The 14159-nt window shown below is 35.8% G+C and overlaps 1 protein-coding gene across 3 annotated transcripts; it reads right to left on the bottom strand.

The window, feature by feature from the left end:
- Nucleotides 1–221: 221 nt before the first annotated feature.
- Nucleotides 222–13717, bottom strand: LOC137404293 (centrosomal protein 43-like). Of its 3 annotated transcripts, XM_068090477.1 has the most exons (15): nt 13555–13717; nt 13222–13275; nt 12904–12958; nt 11833–11921; nt 10551–10712; nt 9451–9471; nt 8321–8510; nt 6566–6702; nt 6313–6359; nt 5762–5818; nt 3503–3603; nt 3272–3331; nt 3045–3108; nt 1069–1201; nt 222–559 (listed from the first exon to the last, which is right to left on the bottom strand). In XM_068090477.1, exons 1-15 carry the CDS (start codon nt 13633–13635, stop codon nt 476–478), a joined length of 1335 nt encoding a protein of 444 aa, XP_067946578.1. In that variant the 5' UTR covers nt 13636–13717; the 3' UTR covers nt 222–475. The 3 variants fall into 3 exon arrangements, with proteins under 3 accessions (XP_067946578.1, XP_067946580.1, XP_067946579.1); XM_068090479.1 differs by lacking the exon at nt 5762–5818; XM_068090478.1 differs by lacking the exon at nt 9451–9471.
- Nucleotides 13718–14159: the final 442 nt, after the last annotated feature.

Raw genomic sequence — 14159 nt, 5'->3', positions numbered from 1 at the left:
AATAAACTCCACTTTGTCATTATATGTGTCTGTCTGTTTGTCCACAAAAACGCTAAACATTTCCACATCTTTTGGCCAATTTTGACCAAACTTCACATGCATCTGCTCTGTGCCTTCCACCAGGTAACTAAAATACTTGGTTTCTAAGCGTTCATCCAGTGCCTGATAACCAACTTTTTCAACACCCACCGGCAGACTATCTGATTGTAAATGAATAAAACCCTGGGCATCTCCAGGTTTACTTCAACAATTACAATTGCATTACAATTGTCACACCGCAATATTTAATATATTCAGATTTCAGCAGATATTATAAAACTACAAATAAAAACATTCCTTTACACTCTCGACTTCATAGATGAAACCTATAAATATAAAAGAGTAGTTCTATGTTAAAACAAATGTGCACACTCCAAAGGAATGCAGAACTGCTACCAACTAAAATAACAAAATAAAAACAGCAACGAGTAGAGAACTATTTACGAGGCACCATTTCCCAGTAGTCGACTCCTTTCACCGAACTGTCATCTGTTATGGATTTGTCTTCTGTTTCATTTCCCTGCCAAACAAATGAAAAATCAATTATAGCCTGAGATACACAGGTGAGAAAATTTTAAGTGGTGCAACACCAGGCTTGTTACCACCTCTTAACAAAGTGTTTGAAAAAACTGGTTGTCCTTGACATTTCCATATAGAGGATATCTATCATCTACAGTATGCTAACATCACACAGCCAACTGCTTAAAAATGTCTTTTTGTTTATTATTGTTGTCGTTGTAAATTATTTTTGCTAGTCTTAGAATTTTTGCTGTGTGCATCAAATGACACAGAATATTAAAGCACAAATAATTTATGGAAAATGGATTGTAGGGAAAAATTATCAATCAAATCTTTGGTTCGATTCTAGAACCTTAGACAAGTCCATTAAAATTATGGAAAGTTATAAAAGATTTCCAAAAAAACTATCATTTAAAAGAAATTTAAGTTTGGGTGGTCATATTAAAGCCCTGGTTGATTAAAAGAAATCATACTATAAACTCAGACTATTTACAATTAGATGAGTCATACCCAGCTTATGTCATTGTCCTTGAGCAGCGAGTTGATGTCATCATCATCCATCTTGTCTGTTGTTTCATCGGACGATACCGAGTCAGCAGTTTTTGACCTCCGATGTGACCCCATACTGCTTGCATTGCTTTTTCTAGAATTGACAACCAAATTATAGTCTAAATGAAACGGCCTTGTATCACTTACAAGGTCTTTCAAGGTCACTTACAAGGCTTTGAAGGTGACTTACAAGGCTTTGAAGGTCACTTACATGCCCTTGCAAGGTCACTTACACGACCTTGCAAGGTCACTTACACGGCCTTGCAAGGTCACTTACAAGGCTTTGAAGGTCACTTACAACGCTTTGCAAGGTCACTTACAAGGCCTTGCAAGGTCACTTACAAGGCCTTGTAAGTGACCTTGCAAAGCGTTAGCTCAGTTTAGCCTGAGGAAAAACGACTGACGACAAGCAAATCAACTGTCCGGTGTGATGTCAATGTTGTTCTTTCCATAGGCAAGAGTTTACTAAAAATCCAAAGTGACACGATTTTGCATGTAAAGGGCAGCGATAATGCATTCATCAAACCGGTTTTCGACTAATTGTCAAAACTGTATCGCGTTGACGACTACCCTCTTTGATAAACTGAAACATGTTTTTATTTTTTATGAATCGAACCATCCTGCTATGCTATTTTAATGAGGCCAACTACCATATTTGGTTTTAGCTACACTTTTTGGCAACTACATTTTCATCAGAACTTTCAACGCTGAAAGTGATCTTCAACTCAATGAAAACATCTACCAAGAAATAAACTATGTGAGTAGCTGCTAAAGCTTTATCAACCCTATGAATATACAGTCGTGTTCATAAATATTAACACTCCTGGAATTACGAGTAGTTTTAGATGAGAGGCTTATAATTAAGCCCGAGTAAGTCTTGTAATTATGGAGTATTCAACAATTTATATATCAAAGTGAAACTGAGACTCCATTCTATCCAATGAGACTAACTTCATACACATTGGAAAAACTCCGCCCATTCTCAAGACTGAGTTAATTTTGAACAATAAACAACAATATTTACAACCTCTGATATTTTACCCACAATTCCATTTAAAATTACTTCAGAGACAATTATTTCTCTCCACCGACTCATATCAAAGAGTTTGTTCATTATTCAGAGCTGTTTGAGCCCACAACAATGTGGAATCCAAAATTTTAATTTTTGAAAGTATCATAACTTTAGCCACTCCTGCCTTTAAACTTCCAAAATCAAGGTCAACCTGTGTTGGGAAATTTAATTTTGGTTTATCAGATAAATGAGACTTCAAGCTTTAATTTGATATAAAGTTTGTAAATGGTATGTCATCAATAATCTCCAGAATTTTGGTCTAAAGTTAGCAAATACTCTAAAATGACAGCGATGTTAATATTTATGAGCATGACTGTAACTATGAAGTTAACTCCATGAGTAGTTCCACCAAAGATTTATCAATTTTATGAATACCTCTATGGAAAAGAATTCCATGAGTAGCTCCACCTAGTAAAAGTTTTATTAATTCTATGAATACCTCTATGGAAACTTAACTCCATGAGTAGCTCTCCCAAAATTTTGTGCTTGTAATAAAACAACTTTTTTATCGGTATCCACATTAAAACAACTGTGACAAATACCTTTATTAAAACAGAGTTAAATCTATGAAACAAACAATCTTTGCTATAAAAAGAGGAGTGTGAGACTAAAAGAGCGTTAGAAAAACAATTACCCTGCACAGGAATTGAACTCAAATGTTCTGAGTTGCAGCCGAGCACACCACCAACTGCACCACTGAACACCATGCAGCCTCATGGGATAGTTGTACATATAGCTTTTACACATGACGATCTCTCAGAGCACATGGAATTGCCAGCTTACTGGTAATATTAAAAGTCATGCAACACTAACAAGGTCTAGATTCTCTATTTCTAGATATATATGAGTAATCATAAAAACTTACTCAAAATCATCTTCGTACGTATCGCTTTTAGTTCTGATGCTTTCATCATCTTCATCCGGAATATCTACAGAATGCTTTATAGAGTTATTATTACTAATAGACCGAATTTGCTATCCTAAAAATACAACAGAAAATAACTGTTGACCACGGACGCTCACAGCTTTTTAAAAGCACAAAATCCCTTGATAGCCTCTCCATAAAACCGCTGAGTGTTGTGCTAAACTTACCGAAACCCAGATCTGCTAAACTTTTATCAATAGACTTCATCTCAAGGTCTCCTTTTAACCCTGAAACAAGATGAACACCGCATGTGATAAAACTAGGTTTTCATAATAAGTCACACGATTTGAATACACGGTGGGCAAGGACTATCAAAATAATTCCTAAACATACAAAAGAGATATATCTGAAGGAAGAAAAGGATGTGGAAAAATAAGTATTCAGGAAAGTAAGTTAACCTGATTTTTCTGAAGTGAGTCCGTTGGAACTGCTGTTGTTGAAGTTTGATGTGGCCTTTGAGTGATCGGTTGACCCTGGAGCTGATGGTGGTGACCTTGTGCTGCCATTGCAATAAAAATCGTAATAATATATTTAAAAAAAAGAAACCTTGATAGCTATTCCTACTGCAAAACATACAAGATACACGTGTTGTCATAGCCAAAGCATACAAGTAGTTGTTAGAAAAACAGCGAAACAAATCCCTGACAAAGTGATCACTGATATAAGTAGTAGAGCGAGCCCTTTCACCACCAGCATGTCTCCCACATAGCCCTAAATATGCCATGCTATGGCATGTAGTTACAGGTTATTGCCTTAAAAACCTGTAAATAAGTGCCATGCTATGGCATGTAGTTACAGGTTATTTCCTTAAAGGTTGATTTGCAACAAACTTTATATTACCGTTATTTGATATCAGAAGATTCACCATGCCTTACTCTGTTGTGTTGTAGGAGCAAAATATGTGGAAAGGTGATTACAAGCTCTTAAAAGCTCAAAAAAGAGCAGAAAATCGCAGCCACACGAGACCGCCATAGTTTGGATTCTCTTTCCAAAACGGCTCAAATGTGATGTAGTTGTGAGAGATGGTTTCTGTTTACACTTTCTTGCAACCTTATCCGTCGAAATATTTTCCCAAATATACTTCACGCATTCAACAAAATTATGCCTATTGATCTTACGCGTCTGTTTTATCGTCATCGTAATGCTGTCACTTTTAGCAGTGATATCTTATAACTTACCGTAAAAATTCGTTTAATTTTTAGCCTTAGCTTGAAGGAGTACATATCATTGTCTGATAATCATGACGAGCCTGTTGGTCACTTGTGATAATCGAAAAGTGCTGCAGAAATTATTTGCGAAGTATTGGGTCACATGATCAGATTACGACTTGCCAATTAGACCAGGCCGAAACAAAACTGTAAAGTCGCGAGCATCTATATTTGATACACTTCGGCAAAACCCAAAGTGTTTGTCATAAACTAGTACTACGATAAGTTTTATATTGAGCTTTGTATTGGCCTTTCAATTCACGTGAGAACATACGTGACAAGACGATAACCAAATTTCGTGGCTCATCAGAGAAATAAAGAGATTCCAATCTACGACGGCTTTTCGCTTTTGAGCTTTTAAGAGCTTGTAATCACATTTTCACATATTTGGCACTTACAACAAAACAGAGTAAGACATGGTGAATCTTTTGATGCCAAAAAACTGTAATGTGAATTTTGTTGCAAGTCAACCTTTAACAACCTGTAAACAAATGCCATGCTATGACATGTAGTTACAGGTTGTTTTCCTAACAAGACAGCAAGCAAAAAGCTTACATATAAGCAAGTCATGCAGATGCAAATAGATGGTGCAAAAATCATCAATATATTTAAAGAAACGGGTTTGTGATGAACAACATAAAAGTGAACAGGAAATGAACAAAGCATGACTGAACTAGGTGGGCGGAGCTTGGAGGATATCATATTTTGACTTACTACAAATCTTTGAAATTACTTAAAATTAGAGTAAGTGTTAAATAAAAGAGTTAAAGATAAACTTTGGCAACTTGAAACAATTTAGCAAGCTCAAACTTCACTATGAAAAGTGACTCTGTTTTGGTGAAAGCAACTGCGTTATGCTAAGAACTAACAATGCAGCAGTAGCAGTTAACTAAGACACTGCTGTCACTATCTTACCGGAGAGTTTTCATAATCAATATAATGTATGTCTGACTGCTATAATATATATTGTTTTAATGCAGAAGTGATTGACAAGTCTTAGCTTTGAATAACATGGTACCATATATTGTCAATGAAGTGACAAATTTCATGCTATCACCACACTTGCTATGAAGTGCGAGGTACACATACTACACACTTCACAGTGCCGCCTCCAGCATTAGTTGACCCTGCCTCTAGCGTTAGTTAACCCCGCCTCCACTACTAGTTAACCCCGCCTCAAATACAAGCTAACCCCGCCTCCATTATTATTTATCTCCGCCCACCACAGAAACAGCTCAAACAAACAAGGTCGTCTGCATTGCTTAAAACAAAAGTTCATCATGGCACCAAAAACAATGCCTGTATTGTTTTTCCTCTTGTCATGCTGAGCTGTACATCACAAAGTAGGATGCAATTGTAGGATGAGAAAATGACAGTTGTGAGCAGACAACCCTGCTTGAGGTTGGATGCAGTTTAAAACTACAAGAAAAGCTTCTAGCTAAACAATACCTGTCAGCCCGGGATGGTCCAATATTTAATTTGGGTATTTGTGACCCGTGGGTATCTCTATGCAAACAGATAGATACAATGTACACGAATGGCAAAACGCTGAATATGGCCATTGTTAGGTGCTCTGGCTAAAAATTCCATTAAAACACTAAGTAATGCGATTGATTATAAGATGAATGCACCATTTCAGTGCTAACTAAATATGTTTCGCGGTTTTCTCCCCATACAGCATAACCACGTTGAAAGTCAATGGCATTTTAGTTTTGATGTTTGCTGACGCCAAGGTCATAACAAATTTAAGATTTCAATTTTATCTTACAAAAAATAAAAACCATTTTCAACAAATTCTGTGAACAAAGCAAATCAAGGGTTAATTATACTGTTTATCGGCATCAGAAAATATGACCACTGTTTGAATGACACATAGAACAAGTTAATTTTCATTGGGGCTAACGAGTTAGGTTACCCATGTAACTATGGGGGCTAGTTAGAGGCGGTACCTAACCACCCTTCCTGAAAATATTTGTAAGAACATAAATAGTGTGGCTTACCGTGGACTACCATCTTTGTGGTTACTACCAGAGACTGGGTTGTCACTCTGCAACAAATAAATATTAATAAAGTAATAATAAATATTGCATGAATGACCCCGTTTCCTTAATGTTAATAAAAATATATGTGAACCCCTACTAAAAGGATTGGTTCCAAGACTATACAGGCTAATACAACTTTTTCATATATACTCCAGTAAGCTAGACATGTGCAAGAGAAGAAAACTCCCATAGGGAATTAATTATAACAAACCTTGATAGGAATTTTGGAGAAGCGGGGTGATGGACTACGAGGAGTAGGTACAAGGTCAACGATGTCATGAGAAACAACTGATCTGCATGATATGAACAATCTTCTGTATAGGTCTATGAACTCATCCATGTCTATGCCTGCAGAAGAACCAGTTATATAATCAGCCAAGCTACTGCGTAACAGATTTAACTGAACACTAAAAACTAGGAAAATAAGGTCAAGCTCAAGAACTGAACTCGGGTCCAGTTGCACCAACACAAACCTTCAGCAAACGAAAGTTGTATTATTAACCTCAGCAAGGTCAAATTCTCACACCCAACATATTGTAAAAAATGGCACAATTGTAAATGAAACTTCTCCATCAATCTAGCAACCTTTAGTGACTGAATTCTTGCATTTTAATGAGATGGGTTTGTCTGGATTTTAAAAATCAAAAATGCGAAAAGTGACATGCAAATGCTGAGTTTTATTCAGATATCCAAATGTAACTTGATCAACTTAACAAGCATAATATGTTCTCTATTTTAATGGAGGGAAGTACATTACATGTTATCTCTGTAAGTCAAACGCAAAGAACTGGGCTACCTACAAGTGTAATATACAATTTATTTAACTCTTGATGCAAGGTGTAATGTTCTTATGATATGGCCCTTGTGTGACCTTCAGAACTTATGCGGACAATATGTGGGTAAACAAAATTGTTTTCAAATTATCAGGATAATAAAACTCAGAGACAAACATGAAAAACAATGTGGTAGCCACATATCTTGATAACACAGCGAACAGTAGACATCAGGATAAGTGATCGCCATATATTCTGATAACACAAAGAACAGTAGATATCAAGATCGGTGATAGTCATATAACCTGATAACACAGAGAACGGTAGATATTATGATAGGTGATAGTCACATATCCTGATAACACAGAGAATGGTGGATATCAGAACATGTGGTAGCTAAATATCCTGATAACACAGAGTGGCGAATGCCATATTGAAAGACTAAGAATTCCTTTACCATGCTGATTACGAGAACTCAGCCGATAAAACAGAGACGTAATGTGGTTAATCTAGCTTTAATACAAAAAACAACAATACAGCTAAATATTCAAATATCTACAAGGTATATTTTGAAGTGTTACAACAAACGTAGATCATTTAGCAAAACAACTATAAAAAGTAAGCTAAGTGGAAGGAACTTGATCAGTGATAGCAGTTTCCAATCTTTAAGCAATCATAGAAGTAATGTATCTGTTAGTGTGCTATTGACCAACGATTAAATATTTCTCCCATGAGTACATAACTCCAAATTGAAACAAAATTTCCTTTAATCATTGTTGAATGTATCTAGACTTAGCTACTAGCAGACCTCCTTTAAGCTATTAATGTTAGATATGTTTCAAAATTAAATGTTGCATAAAAATTATATTAGATAATATCATGAAGAAAAATTTCAATTGTTTTAAAACAATGCAAGTTCATTGATGTTACTTGCAGCATGTCAAAAAACTTTTTTTTTTGTTCTGATCATTTATGGTATTTTATTTTTCGCTAGAAAATGGCTAAAACTAAACTAAATGCCTGCTTTAATGGAAACACACTAAATTAGCCATATTACCCACATACAGGATTGTCTAATAAGTGGCCAATAAGGAGAAGACAACTCCATATAAATAATTAATTTCATACAAACTGCTTGGACAGTTGATTGTATGGTAAATAGAGAGCAAGTATCCGAAATATAGCTTAAGAACCTGCAGAGAAATCTGTGTCGGCTGCTTGAAACTCGTCATTCACGTATCTCTCCAGCATACTGCTGTGGAAGTGTGGAAACATATCAATAAAGAGCTGCCGCAGCTCATCTTTGTCTATCGTTCCGCTGCCATCCTTATCGTACTCCGCGAATTTAGCCCGAGCGTCAGCAATCTGTTTACTGTTCAAGTCCTATAAGAATGCATGAAACATAGTCTACTAGAATCAGTGAAGACTGATGTGAACTCACCTTTGTAAATGGTTTTATCTATAGATGAGTCACCACTATAGAAATATTTATAGATGAGTCTCCACTATAGAAATATATATAGATGAGTCACCACTATAGGAATATATATACATGTAGATGAGTCACCACTATAACAATATTCATAGATGAGTCACCACTATAGATATATCTATAGATGAGTCACCACTATAGATATATCTATAGATGAGTCACCACTATAGATATATCTATGGATGAGTCACCATAGTAAAAATAATCGTAGCATGGTTGACGATTCAAAAACTACTTCTTCAATCTGCTTGTTTCTCATGTGATGACATAAAAGAACTAAAAGCATTCACAAAACCTTTGAATGTAACGATATCACCTCGCTTTGTTGTTCTTACCTCCACTCAGTGCGGTTTACTTAAAGAGCACGGAGAGAGATTACAAAATTGACATGCCATTTACAACCAAACACTTTAGACTTAAAATGAGTTGAATAAAAATTCAGGAAAACTTAACCTAAGTACCATTAGCTCCCAAAGGATCTACAGCAAACCAAATACTAAGCAAACGGCTTCACATAGCCTCAGAAATGAACATTCATTGATAATTCTGAAAAGTACGAAACGGCTCTAAAATCAAGGAAAGACATAACTAAGGCTAACCCTAAGGAAACCCTAAGGCTAACCACCACAATAAGCATCTACTCTAATTCATACCACAGAAAGAGAGACTTGAAGCAAAGGGTAACTATAGCCTAAGCACCAACAACATTAAAAGAGGAAGAGCGAGAGCAGGTTAATGACAATGCAAAGTGAAGGATAGCTTATTGACCACATTCATAGATTATCCTTAGGCTAAGAGCCAACTACATTCTCTATAAACTAGTAGCATTACCAGAGCGATTCCAACTTGATCCTGAAGAATCAATACATAACATTACAAATAACACTCAATGAGACACCAACAACAGTGGGCCCTCCACTCATCTCAGAGTATGACATGTCTAACATGCAATGTGAAATTACCGTACTTTGCGGACTATTAGCCGCTACCTTTTTCTGATGAGTTGAGCCATGCGGCGTATATATGGGTGAAGCTATTCTGTGGCCTTTTCTTTCACCGCTAGGGCGCATTAACCAAAATCTCTGGTTAGTGTGCCTCTAGCGGTGAAAGAAAATCCGAAACAATGCCTAACGGTGCTGTTCCATTAGGCACTAGGTTAAAAAGCGTCGGTTAATATGAAACTGTGCCGTTAGGCACTGTTCCGTTTTAAACAGCTAAGTTGCTGCCGTGTTACAAAGCATCGTCCTGAGTTCTGCGGCCTATACAAAGGTGCGGCTTATGTATTGTTTTATTATCGTTTTTTGGAAAAAAAAGCCAGATGCGGTTTATATAAAGGTGCGGTTTATAGTCCGAAAAGTGCGGTACAGCAAATACATGACTTTACATACAGAATAACCTTCAACATACGACTGTCAATGTTTCACAAAGCATCACAAATTTTGCACGTGAAGAAGCTGAAATTAAAACTTCAAAAAACATTAAAAAGGGAATCAATGAAAAATAAGCAAGAATTAGGTAACTTATAAATTGACATTTTTTATAACTTATACATAATGTTTTTTATAATTTATAAAATGATCACAACGATAAATAACAGGAACTAGTATAATTTTTCACCTAGTCTAAGTTAAAATAAGTTTCAGAGCAGATTAAAATCCCCACCGTCAACTATGCATCACCATAGATCAACATAGCTAAACTCCTGTTGTCTTTACCGCGGACATAAGCAGTAAGACCTCTTTATATTGATTCTTTCTTTGCTTATTTAGTTTGCTATATAAGGCAGTCTAAATCACTAACTAGGTGCATCTCTATGTCTATGTATCCAGTTAAGTATAAAACTATATTGTGATTTTACATATTGTAACCTCCTGAACATGAACTGCACGCTGCACTCTATGAACCATCAAGAATGAAACTAGGTGACTAACCATAGCTGAATGCCCAGGCAACTGGCGTCTGGACAACCTCGGGCTGCTTCCACTACCCTCATTCAACTTTTTGATGAGCTCAGAGAGAACTGGCTGTTGATCAGGAGGTGCAGATATTCCGAGTGAGTTACACAGATCCATTCTGCTTGAAGACTTTGTGTCCTGCAATTCATAGTTATGGGGACTATTGCGTAACATCTGGGAGTTGTCCCAAACTTGTTGCCAGAACTTAACAGAAATTGGAAGTTATCGGACCAATGATTTTACATTATGACTCATCTCAACCATCACACAGCCAGCATACAATTGTTAAAACTGAAGTATTACATACAGAGACAGATGGACAAACTTTACAGAAATTGGAAGTTGTCTGACCAATGATTTTACATTATGACTCATCTCAACCATCACACAGCCAGCATACAATTGTTACAACTAAAGGGTTACACACAGAGACGAACAGACTTATTTACATACACACTGATACAATAGACCTAAAGTTTATGATCAAGCAGGGCATTGTGTAATTTGTAGCGATATGATGTTGTTGGTAAAATCCTAGCTACAACTTCAGTTATCAATTCATAAAAGTTTTTGAAAAAACTGTCTGTGTACAAATTGTGTCAGACAATTGAGCATGTAAAACACCTAAAATAAAGTTCATCGTACAAAGCATTTACACAGATATAAACCGCATTTGAAAAATTTTGCAAAAATAAATAACAAACAAAAATTAAAACACTGGCAACTCCTGGCTCCACTACCCAGGACTTCATCAAATAATTCAAAAATAGTTTCTTAATTCCTTTTTTCAATTGTTGAAATTAGATTTTTCGTTAACTTCTGTACATCAGAAACAAGTGACTCAAATACCAAACATACTCGAGCAAAATATAAAAACTTTGGAAAGTTTACTATGAGAGTCCATCGACCTGTCCAAAACTATGTTAGAGGATAAAAAGATTACTCTGTACAGGATTAGAAATTCAGCTTGTTAGACCGACACTATAACTGTAATCTATAACTATTATAAGTACAGTACTATTTAACACCTCTCAACCCCCTTTTGGCAGTTCACAATAATTGTGCAGCTAGTTATTGAGATGGTTAGATGTTGAGAAAAAAGATTGCTTCACACAAAATTAGAACTTCCAACATTAAGCAGCTATTTATTCTCTGTGCTTTATAGGCACACATGATGATCTCTCACAGCACCTGAAAATGCCAGGGTATTAGCCTGATACAAAATAAAAATAGTTGGAAATAAAAAAGACATACTCACATAACCGGTTTCAGGTTCAAAGACTGTTTTGGAGAATTCTAGCTGCCAGCAGTTGAAATAGTCGACAATAAGGGCAGCCATTAATTTACCTACAACCAGATATCTTCACAATTTTAAGCACAAACATTCACATTATTAACTTACTGCGAATGAACCTCGTCTGCTTTAACAGCATAACGGGTTAGTGAAGTTGACACTTGATAAGTACCTGTTGATTTAACACAGAATATATAGGAGTTATGCCCTCTTTCCTAAAATTTTAAACTTGCCAAGAACTGCAAGATGTCTAGTCAATGAAGCTTTGTTCTGCATGAGTCATTGTCACTGCGCACTCAAATGACTGCGCACTCAAATGACTGCGCACTCAAATGCATTTACTATAGCATTTTTAAATCTATATATATATATCTCAAACTCCATCGGTCGGTGTGTCCAGCTATAGCTATTAAAATTGAGGAAAGAAATATCCGTTTCATGCTGGATTTGATCTCAGAACTTCTCGATCATCAGGCAATAATCTTACATGAGATGCAATGATTTCATTGGGCGATATGAGTCGTTATGTCGGTTAAAATACGCAATGCATTCTGCGTTTTGCAACGTCACTAAAGCTTGCTATCGCTATTAGTAAGTTACCAATACGGATAGTAGCTTACTAGAGTATTAGTCATTGGCAAAGTGCCAGGCTAATGACAAGTGGGAGACAACTGCATTACCTGCCACTGTTTATATACTGTTTTTTAATCCATGTGAAATGCTGGGCATTTGGCTAGTGCTCTCAGATAACTGCTGTTACAATTGAAAACTGTACACAACCAAACATTTTATCAGTTCAAAAGAAGAGACAGCAGAGTGCAGTAAATAGCATTAGAGCTTTTAGCTTGCCAATAAATAAAAGTAGGTACTAACTAGGTATAGATGAGGTTCTACTTAGTACAGATACTATAGACTAGGTTCTACAATGAACTGGCAATATAGACAGATATATGAGCCATTTAGTGTCAAATGTGTACAGCTGTATGGTAATCCATTCTTTATTCAAGAATACCAAACTCACTGAACCATTCCTACCTTCACTCGAAGATAAGTTCTCTTTAAGTCTTTTATTAAGCATGTATATTTTATCCTGCAATAAAATGTTATTCATGTCAAAGCACTTTCTACAATGAATTAATAAACGAAGAAGACCATGCACAGACAATACAATCCAACAGAAATTATTAATGTTCATCTTCTAAGTGCTTGAATTAAAAGTTTCCATGAAGTTAAACGCATCTATAGAAATCAACTACCATTACCTACAAAAAACAGATGTTTGAAAGTGTCTAGAGTGTGATTAAACATAATATTGTGAGAATATCTTGTTTCAATCATTTTGTTCCAACTTACGTGAGGTGCTGCCGTTTCCTCTAGTGCCGTAAATATATTTGCTCTCAGCATTGCCTAAATAAAATCACTTACACATAGATTTTGTAAAACAAAAGATAAAAATTGTAGGCCCTATAATTCACTAAGCAACAAGTATTAGTATATATGTTTAATTCCAAGTATTTGGCAGTTATTTTGTGTTCCTAAATAATGTGACATTTGTTTACTTTTATAAATCAACACTATAAACAAAAAGCAAAAACTTTGAGTAGAAAACTTGTAAATGTTGTAGTAAACTTGCAAATATAGCTTTTTGTACCGATTGGAAAGAATACAGCGATATAATAATATTACCTTTGTTTTTCCAACGACACCTCTCTGGTCCAAAGTTTCCAACACGACATCTCGAAGTTCAGTATCTTCTTCAATAGACATATTGTCAAACCTTTTCTAGTGTCTAAAAGCAGCACTATCCTTAAATTATGAATAATTGACAATATACCTCACGAGGAAATTTTAAAACAAGATCGCTAATAAAAGGTCAAGGTCGTCACAAAGCGTCTCGATAACCATAGAAATACATACAAGGCTTGGATGTGACGACGTTGAACTTGACAAGTCTACTGTTGGTAGATCGACGTCAAGCCGTTAGGACTCCATATATTATAGACTCCAATATACATGTATGTACACTTCAACAGTAACTTAGATGTAGGTTTTAGTTTATACCATTAGCTCAAGCTATAAAACTCTTTAGCCGTTTAGACTAAAACCTTACATATTATTGACGATAGCTGTATTTAACCCATCGTACTTGATATTATACCATAGTTAATAATTGAAAGGCTATATAGCGCACCGAAGAGCAACACTGGGATCTCCATTAAACATAGTTCCCACGCTTTCGCTTGATCAGGAAAGTTCGTTTACCCGTTTGCTAATAACCAATGTTTAATGAC

Source organism: Watersipora subatra, chromosome 9 (genome assembly GCF_963576615.1).
Source record: "Watersipora subatra chromosome 9, tzWatSuba1.1, whole genome shotgun sequence".
Classification (NCBI taxonomy): Eukaryota; Metazoa; Bryozoa; class Gymnolaemata; order Cheilostomatida; family Watersiporidae; genus Watersipora; species Watersipora subatra.
The sequence above is the reverse complement of the archived record's forward strand: the minus strand, read 5'-3'. Positions and strand labels throughout refer to the sequence as shown.